General features: G+C 47.5%; 1 protein-coding gene across 1 annotated transcript in view; it reads left to right on the forward strand.

Annotated features, from left to right (window-relative positions):
• acap3a (ArfGAP with coiled-coil, ankyrin repeat and PH domains 3a) overlaps window positions 1-22,180 on the forward strand; it is a 355,855-nt gene that overhangs the window by 258,898 nt on the left and 74,777 nt on the right. The window contains exons 5-7 of the mRNA XM_070860337.1: window positions 2,881-2,939; window positions 14,045-14,228; window positions 21,734-21,778. Coding sequence (XP_070716438.1) covers window positions 2,881-2,939; window positions 14,045-14,228; window positions 21,734-21,778 — 288 coding nt within the window. The remainder of the gene's footprint in view (window positions 1-2,880; window positions 2,940-14,044; window positions 14,229-21,733; window positions 21,779-22,180) is intronic.

Consider the following 22,180-nt stretch of genomic DNA (forward strand, 5'->3'; position numbering starts at 1 on the left):
CTCCCTCTCTCTACCCCCCTCCCTCCCTCTATCTTTCTCCCCCTCCCTCCCTCTCTCTCCCCCTCCCTCCCTCTCTCTCCCCCTCCCTCCCTCTCTCTCCCCCTCCCTCCCTCCCTCTCCCCCCCTCCCTCCCTCCCTCTCCCCCCCTCTCCCCCCCCCTCCCTCCCTCCCTCCCCTCCTTCCCTCCCCTCCTCCCCTCCTCCCCTCCCCCCCTCCCCCCCTCCCCCCCTCCCCCCTCCCCTCCCCTCCCCTCCCCTCCCTCCCTCCCTCTCTCCCTCCCCTCCCCTCCCCTCCCTCTCTCCCTCTCTCCCCTCCCTCTCTCTCTCTCTCTCCCTCCCTCTCTCTCTCTCTCTCTCTCTCTCCCTCTCTCTCTCCCTCCCTCTCTCTCTCTCTCTCCCTCTCCCCCCCTCTCTCTCTCCCTCCTTCCCTCTCTCCCCGGAGCCGCCACATGTGCCTGGGCACACACAGGGCACTATTGTAGTTGCCATAGCGATGAGGCTGACTGAATGACTTATGACGTGGAGCAGAGGCAAGATTCGAATTTGGTGTAAAGTGAAAATGGCCTTGTCAAAAAAGCATAAATGTTGCTTTAACAACCGGCTTCAAAGGAAGCAACGAAGGCGGCCCACTGGTTTCCTGGAAATGTGGAGATAGCACAGCAATCATTAATAAATCTGTGAGAAATAAATGAGTTGGACAATGATGTGAAGAAAGAGATTTTCTGAATCGGCCGTGCAGACAGCGGGTACGAAAAACCAACATCCTTAAACAGTGTTATTGTATTATTTATAACCGGTGTCTGAATGCGCTTCAATAGTGTGACTTCAAATCCGCGATAATTATATGCACATTTGTTTTGAGTCTGTAGTGTGAATGTGCAATTGTTAAAATATCGCCTGCTAAGAGGGTTTGCCTCACGACGCTGTACAACACATATTTTCCGCCTGGCTACTTCACTGTGCTCCCACCCTGTGTCCCCGGATTCAGTTTAGAAAATACGGTCATCATCATAGGCAGTCCCTCAAAATCGAGGAAGACTTGCTTCCACTCTAAAAGTGAGTTCTCAGGTGACAAAGTCCAATACGGGAATTACAGTCTCTGTCACAGGTGGGACAGACAGTCATTGAAGGAAAGGGCATGTGGGACTGGTTTGCCGCACGCTCCTTCCGCTGCCTGCGCTTGGTTTCTGCATGCTCTCGGCGACGAGACTCGAGGTGCTCAGCGCCCTCCCCGGATACTGTTCCTCCACTTAGGGCAGCCTTTGGCCAGGGACTCCCAGGTGTCAGTGGGGATGTTGTATTTTATCAAGGAGGCTTTGAGGGTGTCCTTAAAACATTTCCTCTGCCCACCTGGGGCTCGCTTGCCGTGTAGGAGTCCCCAATCAGAAACTATGGTCACCCTAAACTTGATAGCCTGATCTTTTTTTAAATTTGCTCACAGGATGTGGGTGTCGTTGGCAAGGCCAGCATTTATTGCCCATCCCGAATTGCCCTCGGGAAGATGGTGTTGAGCCGCCTTCTTGACCCGCTGCAGTCCATGTGGTGAAGGTGCTCCCACAATGCTGACTTTGTTGTAGCGGTTTTGGTACAACTGAGTGGCTCGCTAGGCCAATTCAGAGGGCAGTTAAGAGTCAACCACATTGCTGTGGGTCTGAAGTCATATGTAGGCCAGACGGGGTAAGGATGGCAGATTTTCTTCCCCAAAGGGCATTAGTGAACCAGTTGGGTTTTTCCGATAGTTTCATGGTCGCCATTACTGATACTGGCTTTTTAATTCCAGATTTATTTAATGAACTGAATTTAAATTTCCCAGCTGCCGTGGTGGGATTTGAACTCACCTCTCTGGATCATTAGTCCAGGCCTCTGGATTACTGGTCCAGTAACATAACCACTATGCTACCAGTACCCACTATCACCAGGCAGCATTGATTGACATGAGTTGATGACCAATAGAGGGCATGAAAAGGGACCAGGTGGCTTGAGCAATGAGGATCCAACAATCAATCCTGGAGCGGTGAGGGCGGGACTTCACCGGAGTGAGAAAGGGGGTTGGGAACGGCAGTGTCTTTTATCGTGCATGCTCAGCGGGGCAGGAAATACACAGACACGAGCCACGGGTTGCCAGCAGCAATGCCCGGGAGACTCGCCTTCCATTCCGGGAGACTCCCAGACAATCTGGGATGGTGGCAACCCTAAAATGTCTTTTCATTGGCAACGTCATGTAAGTTTAAAGAAATGAGCTGCCTTGAAGGTTTAGTGGGTAAGTTTGCCCTGCGGTGTGGTACACAGACATTCATCCAGGAAGGATCCTAGTTTGCTCTCTGCTCTCCGCTGACTGAGCTTCACACAGCTGGTCTGGCAGGGGTGCACCGATCATTGGTCCCTGCTCATAGTTGCTGTCCAATGACCCCTGCTGGAAAATGTGAGAACAAGTTTTTCTAACCGAGAGTCTAGCTTGAGGCTGGTTTCATTTCAACCTGTGACTGCTAGTTCTACGCTTATACTCGAAGTCAAATAACCTGCTTGCAGAGTTTGAAGATTATAAGTGTGAGTCCACGATCCAGCACACTGCAGGGAGGAGACACTTGGGGATTGCGTCTTAGGAGATCGTGGGCACGCTGTGGGAAGAGACACTTGGAGCGCATCTCAGGAGATGGCGGGCACACAGCAGGGAGAGACACTTGGGGACTGCACCTCAGGAGATGGCAGGCACACAGTTCTTTATTTCCTAAGATGCACTATCTGCGAGAACCACTTTCCGCTGGAGTACCAGAGCAGAGTGTCGCCCCCTTCTGTTTAAACTCTCCGGGTGGTCCTCATTAAAAGATGTTGCTGCTCGTAGTAAAGAACAGATGGTGATGCTTGTTCCTTTCTATTCCAGATTCTCTCCGATCAAGCTCAGAGGTCTGTCAGGATGCAGCTGCATAACTTTGTGAAAGAGTAAGTACATCAGTATCAATCCTGGTCACCTCTGCCTGCAAACAGATACTTTACGCTGCTCGACACTGAATCAAATAAAACCATTGTAAGTGTCCCCGTCTCTGGAAAGCAGCTGTGTTGGGTTTTAATGTTGATAGACAGGATAGATAACAGGAAGTGGTAGTGTGTGAGAATATGGACATGCTCACACTGCCAGCGCGCTCCGCAATCAGTTCTGTGCCGTGATTACTTTTTATACACACACACAGCGTTTCTTTCAATCTGTGTTTCAAGCACAATCCCCTCTCCCCAAGGAGATAAAAATAAATACTAAAAACGAAATAAAGGCAGGAATTGCACAGATTTTGAAAGAGAATGATAGGCTATGGTTTATCAGAACTGGCATGGTTGTTGTAAAAGAAAACCTTGCATTTATATAGCGCCTTTCACAGCCTCTGGACGTCCCAAAGCGCTTTACAGCAGATGAAGTACTTTTGGAGTGTAGCCATTGGTGTGATGTGGAAAACAGTGAGAAACAGAACAAATATACTCTTCAATTCTCCAATTCTGTTTTCATCCTTATCTCCCCGGACTAACCGGTTTTGTTCTGTTAATCCACCACCCCTGTGCTCGCTGACCTACATTGGCTCCCGGTTAAGCAACGATTTCAAAATTCTCATCCTTGTTTTCAAATCTCTCCATGGCCTTGCCCCTCCCTATCTCTGTAATCTCCTCCAGCCCGCCTCTCCTCCCCCCCCGTAATGTCTGCGCTCCTCCAATTCTGCCCTCTTGAGCATCCCTGATTATAAGCGCTCCACCATTGGTGGCCGTGCCTTCAGCTGCTTGGGCCCCAAGCTCTGGAATTCCCTGCCTATACCTCTCCGCCTCTCTACCTCTCTTTCCTCCTTGAAGACGCTCCTTAAAACCTACCTCTTTGGCCAAAGCTTTTGGTCACCTGCCCTAATTTCTCCTTATGTGGTTCGGTGTCAATTTTTTTGTCTCAATACTCCTGTGAAGCGCCTTGGGACGTTGTACTACGTTAAAGGCGCTATATAAATACAAGTTGTTGTTGTTTCCAGCTCATACTGAAATAAATATTAATATTACAATATTAATATTAAATGCCAGAACTAGATTTATTACAGTAACATGATCCCCTAAACTATGATCCCCTAAACTACCAGAATAAACACTAAAAGTAAAATATATATTTAAAATAAATATACTTAAATACCTTACCTGTGCACCCCTTTGTACTTCTCTTTCCCCCTTCTCATTCTCATGCTGTCATTTTTTATTTTGAGTTACATTTTTCCTAACTAACAACCCCCATTCAAACTGCTCTCTTAGAAGTTTTAAAACATTCAGCTACCTTCATTCTTCTGCCTTCCAGCTCCCCGTTGAAGTAACTGTTTGTTTTCATATCAATATTTAATATGAGCTTGCCGGCCAATCATGGACAGGTACAGAAAATAATCAAAATGGCTAATGGAATGCTGGCCTTTATATCTAGTGGACTAGAATACAGAGGGGTAGAAGTTATGCTGCAGCTATGCAAAACCCTGGTTAGACCACACCTGGAGCACTGTGAGCAGTTCTGGGCACCACATCATAGGAAGGATATATTGGCCTTGGAGGGAGTGCAGCACAGGTTTACCAGAATGATACCCGGACTTCAAGGGTTAAGTTACAGGGAGAGATTACACAAATTAGGGTTGTATTCCCTAGAATTTAGAAGGTTGAAGGGTGGTCTGATCAAAGTTTTCAGGATAGTAAGGGGAACAGAGAGGGTAGATAGAGAGAAACTATTTCCGCTGGCTGGGGATTCTAGGACTAGGGGGCAGAGTCTAAAAATTAGTCAGACCTTTCAGGAGTGAAATTCGGAAACAATTCTACATACAAAGGGTGGTAGAAGTTTGGAACTTGTTTCTGCAAATGGCAATTGATGCTAGATCAATTGTTAATTTTAAATTGGAGATCAATAGCTTTTTGTTAACCAAAGGTATAAGGGATACGGGCCAAAAGTGGGTATATGGAGTTAGGTTGTCGATCAGCCATGATCTCATTGAATGGTGGAACAGGCTCGAGGGGCTGGATGGTATATTCCTGTTCCTATGTTCCTAATCCATAGATAGATATGGTTTGATTATTAAAGTATCCAACTCAATCTTTGACATGCAAAAGTGTATCCGAAACGGGACAGACTGCTGCTGCCAATAATTGGGCACTGTGAGAGATAATACCACTCGAATACCTGTGTTGCTTGTTGGGCATTAGTGCTGTGGTCCATGCATTCACCACTCCGTGAAGCGGCTGTTCTTTACAGAAAACCTCTGTGAAGGGCTGAGGACTATACTGCAGGCCATCGGCAAGCCTGGCAAGAGTATGAGGAGCGAACATGCGATAAATCAAGGAGTGGAGTTGAGAAGCTTGGGATTTCAGAATCTGCAGGAGAGAGACTGGCAGACTTATTTGCTTCCGTTCGCTATTTTAGTATTTTAGCAGTCTTCCTGCTTTCGAGTTCCATCTGTTTTTTTTCCCCAAGTTTTAACTGAGTGAGATTAGGGAAGCGCGTGCTGAGTCTTGATTTCAACAATTTATTTATTTTCTCATATTTTAATGAAAAAATGTAAATGTAATTAGTTTCATGTACCACTGTTGTTGAGAGGTGTTGAGATGACGGGGGAGAAAAACTTCTTCCTTTGCTGAAGGTGTTAATTCCTGCTGGCATGAAGCCCCAGCAGCTCTTAGTGCTCCTGAGATATAGAATCATAGCGTCATACAGCACCGAAGAAGACCATTTGGCCCATCGTGCCTGTGCCAGCTCTTTGAAAGATCTATCCAATTAGTCCCCCTCCACTGCTCTTTCCCCACAGTGAAATTCCACTTCCCATTCGATGGGATAATCAGGCGGCATTCACACTCCGAATCACTCCTATGGAATGTGTTAGTACGCGGATGTTGAGTGAGGACAGTATTGAGTCCACCCAGCCCCGCTTTAGAAAAACTAGAGAACACTCTCTGTCTCGGCTTAACAATAATTTGCGTTTATATCCCACCTTTAACATAGTAGAACATCCTAAGGCACTTCACAGGAGTGTTATCAAACAAAATTTGACGCCAAGCCACATAAGTAGATATTAAAAGACAGGTGACCAAAAGCTGTTTTGGGGAGTGTCTTAAAGGAGGAGAGAGTGGTAGAGAGACGGTTTAGGCAGGGAATTCCAGAGCTTTGGGCTGTCGCAGCTGGAAGCACAGTCAGCAATGGTGGAGCGATGAAAATTGAAGACAGAGAGAAGCAGAGAAACATAGAAAATAGGAGCAGTAGTAGGCCATTCGGCCCTTCGAACCTGCACCACCATTCAATATGATCATGGCTGATCCTCTATTTCAACACCATATTCCCGCTTTTTCCCCATACCCCTTAAGGCCTAGAGGCATGAATTGGAGGAGGGCAGAGATCACAGAGGGTCGTGGGGCTGGAGCAGATTACAGAGATAGGGTGGGACAAGGCTGTGGAGGGATTTGAAAACAAGGATGAGAATTTTAAATATTAGACATTGCCAGACCTAGAGACTTCATGCGAATTAGGATACGGGCAGCCGAGATTTGGACGAACTCAAGTTGACGATGATTGTAAGGTGGGAGGCCGGCCAGGGAAGCATGGGATATAGTCTCAGGCAGGAGCAATAGATATTCGGGCAAAATATCAAAAAGCTACCAGCCCCTGTGGAACCAGATCGCAGGAGGAGAAAGGGCGAGAAAATTGGAAAGTTAAATTAGCACCACAGGTGTTGGGCCTGACGCTTCAACCCGTAACCGTGGGCAACAAGCTTCACAGAATCTCCCTGTGGCACTATGTGTTTGATATGTGCTTCCCGAAGGGCCATGGATACAGCACCTAGTCAGAAAAGTACATTTCCTTAAAGGGGACCCTACGACACTGAGTGAGGCTGCAGTTGGGGCCTTGTGGGTAGCTAACTGACACATCCCGCTCCCACGCTGGCTACAGAGGGAGGCTCTCCCAGAACGATTCTCGGTTCAGTGCGAATGTGGGACAAGGTTGCTACCAGATTGCACCTCTGTTCATTTTAACCTTTGTAGATATATGGAGAATGGCGGAGACAGGTACAGCTGTGAATACTGGAACTATGAAATTAAAACAGAAAATGACGGGAAGAAAGCTTGCCAGCATCTGAAAGAGGGAGGCAGGTTAATCTGTTGTGTGGAAATTCATTGAAAATTCAACCGTGGTTACTCAACAGGCCAAGTATTTTCTGCACCCTCCCCTGCGGGCTGCAGCTCCCTGGGTATTAGCTGGCCTCTGGTACCCTGCTGAAGGGACTATTCCCCAAGTGTGGGCCTAGACAGTGAGTATCAGCAGGTCATTCATTTGTGACAAATCGCAGCAAAGCCCAATTCTTCTCCTCCTACTTTGGTACAGTAATAGCAAAGCAAATCAAACGTCAATATCCAAGTCAGATATCCAGGCCAAAGCTTCCGGTGTAACGGCCTGGATATCTTGTAAGCTGCCTGCAAATTCCCACTGAGGGCAGTGTTCAATGATGTGCTCCAGGGTCTGATTAGGAGCTCCACAGTCACATGATGGGGTGCTGTAATCTTCCACCTATGCAGAAAGCGGCAGCATCCACCATGACCAGTTCTGAGGCAGTTGATGGTTGTCTGCTGTTTGCAAGGAAGGTTTGATCCTTCCGGTTGTACTGTGGAGTCCTCTACAAAGGAATCCATTCCGTATGTCACAGGTCTTCCAAGCATTTCGCCATCGGTCATCAAGGCTGAGGGGAGGTCGCTGAAGGGATTGCCCAATCCTGTGCTCACCTGATGCCCATACACGGGTGCCTCCAGCAGCAGTCACTAGGTAGTGATTAGGAGTGGAACACGTGGCTGGTTTTTCCCTCCTTAAACCAGGGCACTGAGGCACATTGTAGCACACCTTTCACTGGCCCAATCGAGATCAGCTCACTTTTGTCTGTAAGCAAAGGGTCGCCAACTCTGGCTGAATGTATCCCTGGAGGTTTCATCACATGACTTCCTGCCTCCAACGGCCCCACCCACACCCTCCCGCCATTGGTCGGCCAACACAACGCCTACCCACGGCAATTGGAAGAAAAGAAAGACTTGCATTTATATAGCGCCTTTCTCGACCACCGGACATCACAAAGCCCTTTACAGCCAATGAAGTACTTTTGGAGTATAGTCTCTGTTGTAATGTGGTAAAGACAGCAGCCAATCCACGCACAGCAAGCTTCCACAAACAGCAATGTGATAATGACCAGATAAACTGTTTATTGTGATTGTGATTGTGATTAAGGGATAACTCCCCTGTTCTTCTTCAAAATAGTGCCATGGGATCTTTTACGTCCACCTGAGAGAGCAGACGGGGCCTCGCTTTAACGTCTCATCCAAAAGACGGCACCTCTGACAGTGCGGCGCTCCCTCAGCACTGCACTGCAGCGTCAGCCTGAGAGAGCAAAAAGATTCCTCATTACCCTATCGGATGATTCTTAACCGTCAAACAGCCTTTATTTTATCATCTTCAATATTTTAATAATTAACAAACAGAAGTGTTCAAAGAAAATGAAAAAAAACACTCTCTGTTTTTAATGACCAATGATTTATCTCCCTGGGATTGCTCACAGCAGAGTCCAGGGGATTAACCGTCAATTCCTGGAGACTCCAGGCCAATCCTGGAGGGTTGGCAACCCCCAGTGTCGGGTCCTCCCACCTCAGCTAGCTGTGCCTAATTGACAGTGAAGGTGACTGTGTATGGTTGAGGTTGACGCAGCTTTCCATTTGGAGCAGGATTATGGTAAAGACTTTAACATGATAATCCTGCCATTGAAGCGGCCTGTAAATCAGCAGATGCACGACTGTAGGTATCGTTACACTCAGGGAATTCTCTCCCGGGCTTTCTGAAAATCAAGGCAATATTTTCTCTGTGGGAGCTGCCGTTTAGAGAGTGGTTTGGCTCACTTTGTTAATTTTGAGCTGATTAAATGGTGGATTGAAGAGATCGCATCTGATTCCAGCAATGCTAATGCCTCTCGGCCTTGGGATTTGGGAGTAGTGCTTTGTGAATATTAAGAGGAATATACTTTGGCAGGATTAACCTGAGCTGCTGATGTGATATTTTGAATTTAGCGAGGCACAAATCCAATGAATGGGGGGGCCATGCTTCTTGTGGGAAGCAGGTAGTTGCCATGGCAGCATTGAATTGCCTGAGAACAAGAGCAGCAGCGATGGGGGAGGGGTGCAATTGACCTCTGCTTGTTTCCTGTATGCTAATTTCACTTGAGATTTCAAGTTGATCTGCTCGAGTTCTGTTGGCCACGAGTGGAGTTTAGTGACACCTCCTAAACCATTGGCTTAACTTGTTCAGCGCCGAAACTGACAGGGGAAAGTGGTTCATATGAACTAGCAAAGGTTATGTGGCGAGTGTAATGTATTTGCTTCATGGGTTTTTGCTTAAGAATTCATAGCAACACATTGCGATTAAGAACTAGTTGGTTTATTAACAAAGGTTTAACAATCACACCACACGTTATTAGTTCATCCACTAGGCTCACAACTGCATATCTCATCGTGGATGACCTAGACCCAACCGACTCGGGTTTTATTGAGTCTTGTGAACATCTCATGACTGGCTAAACGACTCATAGAAACATAGAAAATAGGTGCAGGAGTAGGCCATTCGGCCCCTCGAGCCCACACCGGCATTCAATAAGTTCATGGCTGAACATGCAACTTCAGTACCCTATTCCTGCTTTCTCACCATACTCCTTGATCCCCATTGCATCATCTCTACAACTTTCAATCGAGTGCCCCCTTTTTTTTGAGGGCACCAAAAACTACAAGTTAACAATTAAACATTAAAGGGAACCATATCAAATCAAATTAAATTAAAATTTGGTTGCCGGGGGTGATGATGCACTCCAGTCCCTCCGGCGCCCACCTCTCGCGGAAGGCCGCGAGCGTACCAGTGGGCACCGTGTGCTCCATCTCCAGGGACACTCTGGCTCGGCTGAAATCGCGGAAGAGAGGCAGGCAGTCGGGCTGAATGACCCCCTCAACCACTCGCTGCCTGGACCAGTTAATGGCCACCGTGGCCAGGGCCAGGAGCAGTCCTACCAGGAGGACAACAGCTCTACAACTCTTTTAGAGGAGACAAAATAAAACATTTAAATCAAGTACCCCCCAATCTAGGGGGCCACTCCAAACATTTTCCAATGCCCTTTTTTGTTTTCAACAGCTCTACAAACTTGTGAGCATATGCACAGGTGCACACATTACAGAGAGTGAGGCTTCATTGCCAGCTGAAGTATATTGTTAAGCTCGGCCGCCCATGTCTTAACTCGCACCAAGTCCCGCTCACCCCTCTGCCCCTGTGCTTGCTGACCTACATTGGCTCCCGGTCTGACAATGCCTCGATTTGAAAATTCTCATCCTTGTGTTTAAAACCCTCCATGGCCTCGCCCCTCCCAATCTCCTATCTCCAGCCCTACAACCCTCTGAGATCTCTGCACTCCTCCAAATCTGGCCTCTTGCACATCCCTGATTTTAATCGTTCCACCAATGGCGGCCGTGCCTTCAGCTGCCTGGGCCCTAAGCTCTGGAATTCCCTGTGCGTATCACCTGTTGCTCAGTTGGTAACACCCTCACCTCTTGAGTCAAAGGGTTTGAGGGCTCCAGTCCCAGTCCATGGGACTTGAGCACAAAAATCTAGACTAACACTCCAGTGCAGTGCTGAGGGAGCGCTGCAGTGCCTGAGGTGCCGTCTTTCAGATAAGACATTAAACCGAGGCCCCGATTGCTCTCTCAGGTGGACATAACTATTTTGAAGAAAAGCAGGGGAGTTATCCCCGGTGTCCTGGCCAATATTTATCCCTCAATCAACATCACAATAAACAGTTTATCTGGTCATTATCACATTGCTATTTGTGGGAGCTTGCTGTGCTCAATTTGACTGCCGCATTTTCTACATTACAACAATGACTACACTCCAAAAGTACTTCATTGGCTGTAAAGTGCTTTGAGACGTCGGTGGTCGTGAAAGGCGAAAGTCTTTCTATTGTATTTAATATCCAGCTTTGGGCACTGATCTGATTGCTGGAACTGTGCTTCCCCTGGGTGTGCGGAGATTGGTGACATTGTTAGCGTCAAGTGTTGGTAATGAGGTGGTGACGGAAGGTGTGACGTGAAATCACTCCATCATCGTCACCTAATTTGGCTCTGATGCCCATATTTGGGCAAAAGCATCCTATGTCCGCTGTCACATCCGGCAGAAAATACATCGGCTCTCACTGGGCAGGGATCTAGTGTTTATGGGTCTTTGGCAAATTTGCTGCCCCCACTGAAGCAGGTCAACTACCAGGGGACGCAAGTTAAACCAGAAACCAGGCAGAACTTACCAGCCAAAAGTAACCGATTTGTAGAATGAGCGATCGAGGAAGTTCATTGATGTGAGCAGAGCAAATAGATCCAAGGAATTGAAAAGATAGGTTGAGTAGGGAAAAGAACAAGGTTTGCACACACTCTGGGCCGGTGAAAATCCTCCGACTTTTCCATGTCTTGTCCCCTCTGTGGCCGCGTTCCCAGGATTTGTAGGGTTCTGTTTCATACAGGGTGGGGGGTAAATGTTAGGGGGGGGGGCGGGGACGGGGGTGTGGGTGGGGGTCCTTCTCCTTTGTTATGGGCTGCCTTCTCCTGCACTCAGGGCAGAGTAAGTTAGATGGACCAGTTGTCATGATGACTTACAGTGACATCAAGCAACCCACAGTGGGCATGATAACAGGTACATGCACCACACAGCTCTGTTAATTAGGCAGATTATTTTGGGATGGCTGCATGCAGAGATGTAAGTGGAGGAACGTTTCCTCACAGGAGTCAAAGTGCATCCTGCAGTATAATCAGCTTTCGTGATAAACATAGAGACATAGAAAATAGGTGCAGGAGTAGGCCATTCGCCCCTTCGAGCCTGCACCACCATGCAATATGATCATGGCTGATCATGCAACTTCAGTACCCCGCTCCTGCTTTCTCTCCATACCCCCTGATCCCTTTAGCCGTAAGGGCCACATCTAACTCCCTTTTGAATATATCCAACGAACTGGCCTCAACAACTTTCTGTGGTAGAGCATTCCATAGGTTCACAAATTCTCTGGGTGAAAAGGTTTCTCCTCATCTCGGTCCTATATGGCTTACCCCTTATCCTTAGACTGTGACCCCTGGCTCTGGACTCCCCCAACATCGGGAACATTCTTCCTGCATCTAACCTGTCCAATCCCATCATTCTTCTAAATTCCAGTGACTATAAGCCTAGTCGATCCAGTCTTTCTTCATAAGCTTGAAAGTCATGAAACACCAGGGAGGGGGAGGCACGATATGATGCAGGTGGAAAAGAAAGTAAGACTTGCATTGATATAGCGCCTTTCACAAGCTCAGGGCATCCTAAAGCACTTTCCAGCCAATAAAGTACCTTTGGAGTGTAGTCATTGTTGTAATGTAGGAAACGCGGCAGCCAATTTGAACACAGCAAGCTCCCACAAACAGCAATGTGATAATGACCAGATAATCTGTTTTAGTGATGTTGGTTTAGGGATAACTATTGGCCAGGACACCGAGAAGAAATATTGCCATGGGATCTTTTTGAGAGGGCAGTTGGGGCCTGGGTTTAATGTATCCACTGTCTGATGATGTGCTGCATTTTCAGCGTTTTACTCGACCATTAGTTGCAATTATTTCCTTACAGTAAACTGGAGACTCACAGACTGGGCTGGATTTAGCTGGGAACATGTGGCCAGGTCACATGAGTAGATCTGCCGTCAACGAGCCACTCGCGGATGTCATTCGAGTGGACAGTGACAGCTTGATCCCTTAAACAAGGGGCCGGGTATCAAAGGATGGGGAAACCACTGTCGGTCACAGAATGAAATGTACATCTGATTCATTCGCGTTTTGCTCCCAGTCTCCGATTAGAAAAGATTTAATTGTGTAATCCGATAGAATCGGAGCATTGTCTCACAGCAGAAGGTTTTATTCGGGCCGTGCCACACAGAGGGACACAGATGCTTTTAGGTTGGGAGCGAGTTTTGTTCTACGCTTTAATACAGTGTGCATTTATATTGAAGCCATGGACGGCACTTGTGCCAAATGCTCAGTGTGGCCCATATCCTGCACAGTGCAATGTCACGACCCTGTACTTGTTGCTGTTTGAGTGTTGCCCGCTGAAAGATGCAGTCTTGAGCGGTCCTTTAATGCACCAAGCACCAGCCAAAACATAATGCTTCCTTCAGTAACTGTACAGAATTATTGTTCCCCTCATTTTATTCCCCAGCTTTCTCGCTCTCCCTTCCCCCTCCCCGTGGTACCCATCCCTCAGACAGCTGGGTTCCCTCTGACGCGAGACTCCCAAAGCAAGCGCTCTACTCGGAACTCCTGCACGGCAAGCGAGCCCAAGGTGGGCAGAGGAAACGTTTCAAGGACATCCTCAAAGCCTCCTTGATAAAGTGCAACATCCCCACCGACACCTGGGAATCCCTGGCCAAAGACCGCCCAAAGTGGAGGAAGAGCATCCGGGAGAGCGCTGAGCACCTCGAGTCTCGTCGCCGAGAGCATGCAGAAAACAAGCGGAAGGAGCGTGTGGCAAACCAGACTCCCCACCCACCCTTCCCTTCAACCACTGCCTGCCCCGTCTGTGACAGAGACTGTAATTCCCGTATTGGACTGTTCAGCTACCTAAGGACTCATTTTTAGAGGGACTGCCTATGATAATGATGAACGTCACCAACTGGTCATTAGTCTGGATCTCGGCAATGAGTGCCATGGGCTACTTGACTGTGTGGGGCATCACATCCAAGGCCACTCCTGGTCCTCGCCCAACAGCTACTTAAACCCACTTTCGGCCATGGTTATTTGGTTACGTTCAGTTAATCTCACTGGAGGGAATGTTGGATTTTTCCCCCCGGATTGTACCCGGCCGCAATGAGCTATTTTCACGTGGGTTACGTAGGAGCTGAGCCTGTCCCTTTAACTTCCTCTATTCATCACCCCCCCACCCCCATTCGCCCGATCAAGTAACGGTACGTTTGTGTTTTGTTTTAATACAGAGATGTTCGGAAGTTCAAGGAGACCAAGAAGCATTTCGATAAGGTCAGAGAGGACATGGATCTGGCGTTGATCAAAAACGCTCAGGCCACTCGCAACAAAACACATGAAGTGGAGGAGGCCACGGGGACACTGACCATGACCCGCAAATGCTTCAGGCACCTGGCGCTTGATTACGTCCTTCAGGTAAAAGAAAGAAAGACTTGCATTTATATAGTGCCTTTTACGACCACCGGACGTCTCAAAGCGCTTTACAGCCACTGAAGTACTTTTGGAGTGTGGTCACTGTTGTAACGCGGCAGCCAATTTGTGCACAGCAAGCTCCCGCAAACAGCAATGTGACAATGACCAGATCATTTTTTTGTTCTGTTGATTGAGGGATAAATATTGGCCAGGACACTGGGGATAATGCCCCTGCTCTTCTTCAAAATAGTGCCATGGGATCTTTTACATCCGGCTGAGAGAGCAGACGGGGCCTCGGTTTAACGTCTCATCCGAAAGACGGCACCTCTGACAGTGCAGCACTTCCTCAGCACTGCACTTGAATGGCAGTCTAGATTTATGTGCTCAAGTCTCTGGAGTGGGACTTGAACCCACAACCTTCTGACTCAGAGGCGAGGGTACTACCCACTGAGCCATGGCTGACACAGGTATGGGAAAGGCCAGGAACCCAGGCCTCGGGAGCTGCTGTGAAGCCTGCACTGCCCGGGTCAGCTTTGAGGGGAGAAGCAAAAAGGCTTAGTTCTCACGCCTTTCGAGCTTTAGAGACGGAGCAGTCTTGCTGTGTGTGCACTAGGTCCAAATGTAGCGTTGATGCAAAGAGCTTTGCCTTCACACCAATACTTGGCACCAACTTGTGGAGTGTGACTGTCGCCCCGGGGCCTTTCAGACCTGGGAGGTCCCAGCCTCGACTGCTGGCCTGTGCAGAGCTGGCAGCTGGCCTGCTACAATTGGACACAGTATCACTGGGTGAGGGAGGGGGGGAAATATCAGTGTTCCCACTCTTGATCACCCTCCAGTGGCTTGTGATAGGAAGTTCGGTGGTGGACATTGGAATAAAGACAGCGTCAGGCCCGACTGTGACGTTGCCCGTCGGTGAATAGCCTGCCAACATTCATTGTGTAGGCTAACCCCCATGTGGAGCTATTGGTGCCGGAGATGTGCAGCCTCGGGCTGTTAGTGCCTGTTGAACCAGTAGTCAGCACCTTCTGGAAAGAAGAGGAGAAAAGGGATCTCGAGGGAGATATTTTCCCCGTTACAGACAATGAAAATCGATGTGCTATTTGCAGCAAAGCGACTTGTTCCCAGCGAGGGACCCATCTGGGGAGAGAGTGATGTCATCGACAACCATAAGGTACATAACAGCGGCTCGCATGACACAAGCAATGATAGTACGAAGCAGAGTTATTGTGAGTGCAAACGTGTCAGCTCATTAGATCACTGCAGTAATCCATCGGCCTGGCTTCCCGCCACTTCATCACAGCACCTCCAGTATTGTCCGTGGATCTAGATGACTGGGGGGCAGTGCTGTGACAGAGACTGTAATTCCCGTATTGGACTGTTCAGTCACCTGAGAACTCACTTTAAGAGTGGAAGCAAGTCTTCCTCAATTCCGAGGGACTGCCCATGATGATGATATTGTCCTCCTATCAGGAAGCGATTTGAGCGTTCAGGGGTTAGTTGTGGCATTCTGGCATAAGGCCAGGGCCAAGAGTGCAGGAGCCCCACCAGGAGCAGCGTGGGCGGGAGAACAAGGTAACGCGGGAAGTAGCGATCAGGTGAGGCTAAGCTAGGGTTTCGAAAACGTGTCGGAGGAAGGCGAGACTGAAGGAGGTCTCTGCAGGCAGCTTTTACAGTGAGCTGTGCTGCTCAACATGCCCCTCCTGAGGACCTTCTCATTTCGGGCCCGAACCCACGTTTCTCCAATGACCAACTACACAGGATATACGGCACAGAAACAGGCCATTAGCCCAAACAGGCCATGCTAGCGTTTATGCTCCATTCAAGCCTCCTTCTATCTTTCCTCGTCTAACTCTATCAGCATAACCCTCTATTCCCTTCTCCTTCAGATGCTTATCTCCCTGTATCTACTCTGTCAAAAACTTTCATAATTTTAAAGACCTCGATCAGGTCACCCCTCAGCCTTCTCTTTTCACGAGAAAAGAGACCCAGCCTGTACATCCTTTTCTGCTAGGTATAAGCTCGCATTTCTGGTATCATCCTCGTGAGTCTTGCTTGCACCTTCTCCAGTGCCTGCCGTGACTGTGTTGCTTGTTGGGGAGGTCAGTGGGGACTTTTGGGGGTTGAGATGCCTCCAAGGTGAAGGTTGGAATCAAGTCAACACTCTGGCAAACTCGACCACCCGATAGCTGAGCCAGATGGGTCTGCAGGACTCCAGGGCAGTGATCATTGGCCAGGCAGATAGCACGTTAGTGCACATGCCCGGAGCAGCACTCCTCCCACAGGGAGCTGACACGTCCCACTCCACTCCAGATAGCCCTGTGAACTAATACCCTCCTGGATTCGGTCGATCAGCAGTGCAGAGCTTATCAGTGCTCTGTGCTGAGCAGTTTTAGCTGTTTACACACCATTACTTTTCCTGTACGCATTTGGGGATTTTAAACCTTGGCGGTGCCGAGACTCTGGATTCAGGTAAACCAGGTGTGTCCCTCTCGGGGGTGAGTGTGAACTCGGAGTCAACTATTTTAGTTGTGCACTTTAAGCAAATGCCCCCTGCAAAGGGGGGGGGGTCACACTCCAAAATAAATTTTTTCCAGTGCTCCTTTTTTGGGGGGGCGGTGGGGAGGGGTGGTTTAGGGTACTAAAAACAGAAATTATACAAGTGCCCCCTGGCTGAAAGTGTGGGGGGGAGGCACTAAAACTGACAAATTAAACTTTAAACTTAAATGATCAAATTAAAATTTGGTTGCTGGGGGTGATGATGCACTCCAGTCCCTCTGGCGCCCACCTCTCGCGGAAGGCCATGAGCGTATCGGTGAACACCGCGTGCTCCATCTCCAGGGACACCCTGGCCCGGATGTAACCGGAACTCGGAGTCAGGCAGACAGAAATTGTACAGGTGACCGTTTCTCACTAGTTTAGCTCGGAGATACTTAAACACACTGATGGGTTTTTGCAATGTGTCAGACACCCAGCTGCCCAATGAAAAGGGGAGATGATCCCGGTTTGGAAAAACTAGAGCTGGTAATGAAAAAGTTGCAGGTTCTATTCTCAGTGCTATACCTGGAATCACCACAGGATGGCAGCAAATATACACGATCATGATCTTTCATTTCCTCCTCAATGTGTCATCCCAGTAGACACTTACGTGCTGAACATTAGAATTTCAGAAATGATATTCAATGCTGAGATTTATTTTAAGCATAGACGAAGGAGTGAGCTCTCATTAAAAAAGGGACAAAAAAATCATCCTCATTATCTGACATCCTCCTGCGTATTTCTGTCTTTCTGTTGCCTTCACTGAATTGATTTGCCACGAACACTGAGTGCTGACACTGTCAGAAGCGACTGTCAGAAGCACTTGTTCCTGACATTCAAAATCAACGGAATCAAAAGCTAAACCTCACGGAACCAAGCCAAGCTTACTGCCTGCCTGCTGCTCGGAGGGTACCCGATGTCAATTCCCGATTTGGTCTCGGTAGAATCAAGCAGCACATTGGACCTAACGTGCCCGTACCTGCCCTTTGAAAGAGCTGCCCACTTAGTGCCCCTCTCTCCCCATGGCCCTATACATTTGTCCTTTTCAAGAATATATCCAATCCCCTTTTTGACCGCCGCGATTGAATCTGCTTCCTCCGCCTTTCAGGCAGTGCGTCCCAGGTCATAACACCTCGCTGCATTAATGGGGAAAATCTCCTCATCTCTCCTCTGGTTCTTTTGCCAATTATCTGAACAGTTCCATTTCCCCCATTATGAGAATGATTAGAAGTAGAAGGACTCTCTGACTGGAGCTAACCAGCCCTAAATATTCGCGCAGTTTGCATTTTTGAAAGTGTGTGTTAATTTCTGTTTGAAAGTGACATGCTGTGTGTGTGGGGGGGGGGGGGGGGGTGGGGGAAAGAGAGAAATTGGGGGAACGTGTGGGGCTGGCGCTGAAGTATTTGGACTCAAATTCCCACCTCAGTTCCAGCGACATAATCGCATCTTTTTAAATTAAAGATGAACAGAAATGAGACTGTGTCCAAGAACACAATGTCGCTGATAATGTGCATTGAATCAGTGCAGTCCACAACCTGTTTCGCTTGCGAAGCTCATAGAGATCTCCTCTTAGGCACAGCATGGAATTCAGATCAGCAGATTTCACATCCAGAGTCGGATCAATCTGTGAGGTCTATTTCCGCTGGGCGGCCCATTTTATCTCCTTGGCATTAGTGGAGGCGTGCATCAGGCTTACATGCCTTCCATGAAGTGGGTGATCTAACAGTGGGCCAGGAGTGGGAGATAGTTCAATAAGAGCTGGATAAGATCCAGGTTAACCTGGGAGTAAACGGAGGGGGGTGGGTTTTACAAGAATAATGCGTGCTCTACAATTTACAGCACAAACACACGCGTGTGGTTCTGTGCTAGTCAGATGCCGGTCAGTATGAAGAGTTCAATGTGTAGCCCCGAGGCGGCAGTGCATTGATTGAAATACCACTGCTGGGATTCAGTAATGATTAATGTGTGGAATCATTTTTGTTTGAAATCCCCGATTATTTCTCCACATATCACCCGAAAGGGCAAAGCAGGGCTATGAACGCTGACCATAGCGTCAATTCTGGGAGTAAGAATTCTCCAAATGTGTTAACAATTTGCCTGATGCAAAGTTAAATTTCGCCACCATTCCATCACCCGCAGTACAAGACGTTCCTTCCATCTCCAAATGTTCCCACGTTTCTTTGACTCTCCTTTAACTGTCTACCTTTTATTTCCCTTTCTGTTGACTGCCAGCCTTTTTCCTGCTCCCTCTTGCCCTCTGTTTCCCTTTCTATACCTTTTACACTTCTCCTGTTCTATATCATCTCCCTATATGGACCATCTGGCCCTTGTTTAAACCTAACATTGCAATACTCACTCCATTCCGTGCAACACAACCCTTTTATTCCGAGGATGAATGTACTTAACCTGTGCTTTAACCATCGTTTATTTAAATATCTCCCACTCCATCTCCACTGTCAGTTTTTTCCAACCTACCCCTGGGCTGGGTCAACTTTCATTCCCCTGAAATTGGCTCATTCGCAATTCAAGGCCTGTATCTCTGACACTTTTTAAACATTCTTTCAAAATGAATCTTATTAGATTATTTCTTCTGCCTTTTAGGTTGATTCCCTGTTCTCGCTTGTTACCCAGAACCAGATCTAACGCTGCCTCCTTCATTGGTGGACATGTAACAGACAGAGCAGGAAACAGGCCTGGGTGCAATCCAGGAACCCCTCCCCACTTTGACAACAAACATTTGTGTCATCCCAGTCTAACCCAGTGAAGTTAAAGTTCCCTTAATTACAACTCTGTTCACAGGGCTGTGGATGCTCAGTCGTGGAGTTTATTCAAGACTGGATTGATAGATTTTGGGGGCACTAAGGGAATCGCGGGATATGGGGATAGAGTGGGAAAGTGGAGTTGATGTAGAAGATCAGCCGTGATCATATTGAATTGATATTAGTGCTTTGAGCAGTTCTGGGCACCACATCATAGGAAGGATATATTGGCCTTGGAGGGAGTGCAGCGTAGGTTTACCAAAATGATACCCGGACTTCAAGCGTTAAGTTAAAAGGAGAGATATTACAAATTAGGGTTGTTTTTCCTAGAATTTAGAAGGTTAAGAGGTGATCAGATCGAAGTTTTCAGGATATTAAGGGGAACAGAGAGGGTAGATAGAGAGAAATTATTCCCGCTGGTTGGGGATTCTAGGACTGGGGGCATAGTCTAAAAATTAGAGTCAGATCATTCAGGAGTGAAATTAGGAAACATTTCTACATACAAAGGGAGGTAGAAGTTTGGAACTCTCTTCCGCAAACGGCAATTGATGCTAGATCAATTGTTAAATTTAAATCGGAGATCGATAGTTTTTTGTTAACCAAAGGTGTTGAGAGATATGGGCCAACAGCAGGTATATGGAGTTAGGTCACAGATCTGCCATGATCTCAGTGAATGGTGGAACAGGCTCGAGGGGCTGAATGGCCTCCTCCTGTTCCCATACAATTGCTGTTTGAGTTCAGTTTCAACAGTTTGCCACTTGATGGCGCTGCAATACTCCTACAATCCACGATCGGTGTGCAATGGTGAGACAGGCTCCTGGAATCACCCAGCTGTGTCACAATTGGCTTCTACACATAAGAGTGAGATTGCACTGTCAAAAATGTCATAGTACTACAGCACTGCTCCCCGTCAACAGTGAGTTTTTGCTGTGAGTTTGTGCTCATCGTATATATGAGTGTGTGTATTAGACAGCATGTGTTGCTCAATATATGCATCAGCCCGTGTGTCCGTATTGTGTTACTAACCACAAGAGCTTGACTCCGCTTCCTCACACACTCAACTACAGCAACTTCCAAATTAGCTGACTTGATGACATCACCTCTCTGAGTTAAACATTCAAAACAGTGGGATGGAGAAAGAGCTGAATCAGACAAAGAGGAATATGATGATAACATGAATTGAATTATTTTCCTGTTTAAGTTTTAAAGGATGGGGTGTAGGATGGTGTTAAACAGGCACTATCTTCATATCAGGGAGTTTGTCAATGCTCCTGTTTGTTTACAGACACACAGTGCAATGCCTGGCCGCACCACATTGCTACATCGGATGTCCATGTGACAGATACGGGCCAAGGCTCCCCTCACGCTGCCTCTCCCTGAACAACGCATTCGTAAAGAATTTTCTCTTCAAGGCAGCACTCATGTCACATACTTTGAATCTTATGAACCATATTTGGACTGTGATTCTGACCGGTTAGAATCATAGAAAAATTACAGCCCGTCGTGTCCGTGCTGGTCAAAATAGAGCTACCCAGTCTAAATCCACCTTCCAGCGCCGTAGGCCCTTTAGGTTACGGCTCTTTAAGTGCGCATCCAAGTACATTTTAAATGTGGTGAGGGTTTCTGCCTCTACCACCCTTTCAGGCAGTGAGTTCCTGACCCCCACAACCTTCTGGGTGAAGAAATTCTTCCTCACCTCCCCTCTAATCCTTCTACCAATTACTTTAAATCTATGCAAGTAAACAATTAATTCAAATCACACACAACAATGAATTATTATTGTCAAATGTACACCTCATTTTTCTGAAGACGCCTTACAGTGAATATAAAATAATCATCTGTCACTATCTGCACAGGCCCTCACTACTCCACTTGGCCACATTATTCCCTCTTTGTCTGGGCTATATAGGCAGCCGATCTTCAGTTCTCCATAGCAACAAAGGGTTCAGCCTGGATGCCTTCTTGGCTGCATTGTCTAGACAGTACGACGCTGTTGGCAGGTTTAACGCGCGTTGTGCAGCAATGATCAATCAAATGGTCAGCGCTGACAGTAAAACATGGAGCACCAATACCAGCTAACAGCGAAACATTGGTACCATACAACAGTAAAGCAGGGATCATCATTGTCAACTATTGTAACCGAGCCCATAATATCGCACACTGAGCCCGCAATCGGTGCCAGCACATTGACTCATGATCTGATCTGTTTTTTAGATTAACGTTCTTCAGGCAAAGAAGAAGTTTGAAATATTAGATGCGGTAAGCCAGACCTTTGATTATTTGCTATTTATAGGAGTACAGAATTACTCGGGTTACCTTCTGTGTCCTTTAAGATAATGTTACAGTATCTTCAAAAAAAGGATGAAGAAGTTCCTACTTTGACTGTCAGATTTTCGACATTTTGAAACCATTTCCCTCTTTTCCTTTGTCAACTGAATTTTGCACAAAATATTTTAAATATCTTCATAAAACAGTTAAGGCTGGAGGGTCACAGAATACAACTCGGGCAGAGAGAGTGCGAACCAAGGTTCAGTCCTCTCCGACACTCGGTATAAAAAACTGCAAATTGCTGGAGAAATACCACCAACGATGTCTCCGCAAGATCCTGCAAATCCCCTGGGTGGACAGACACACCGACATCAGTACTCTCGATCAGGCCAA

This window comes from Pristiophorus japonicus, chromosome 18, assembly GCF_044704955.1.
Source record: "Pristiophorus japonicus isolate sPriJap1 chromosome 18, sPriJap1.hap1, whole genome shotgun sequence".
Taxonomy (NCBI): domain Eukaryota; kingdom Metazoa; phylum Chordata; class Chondrichthyes; family Pristiophoridae; genus Pristiophorus; species Pristiophorus japonicus.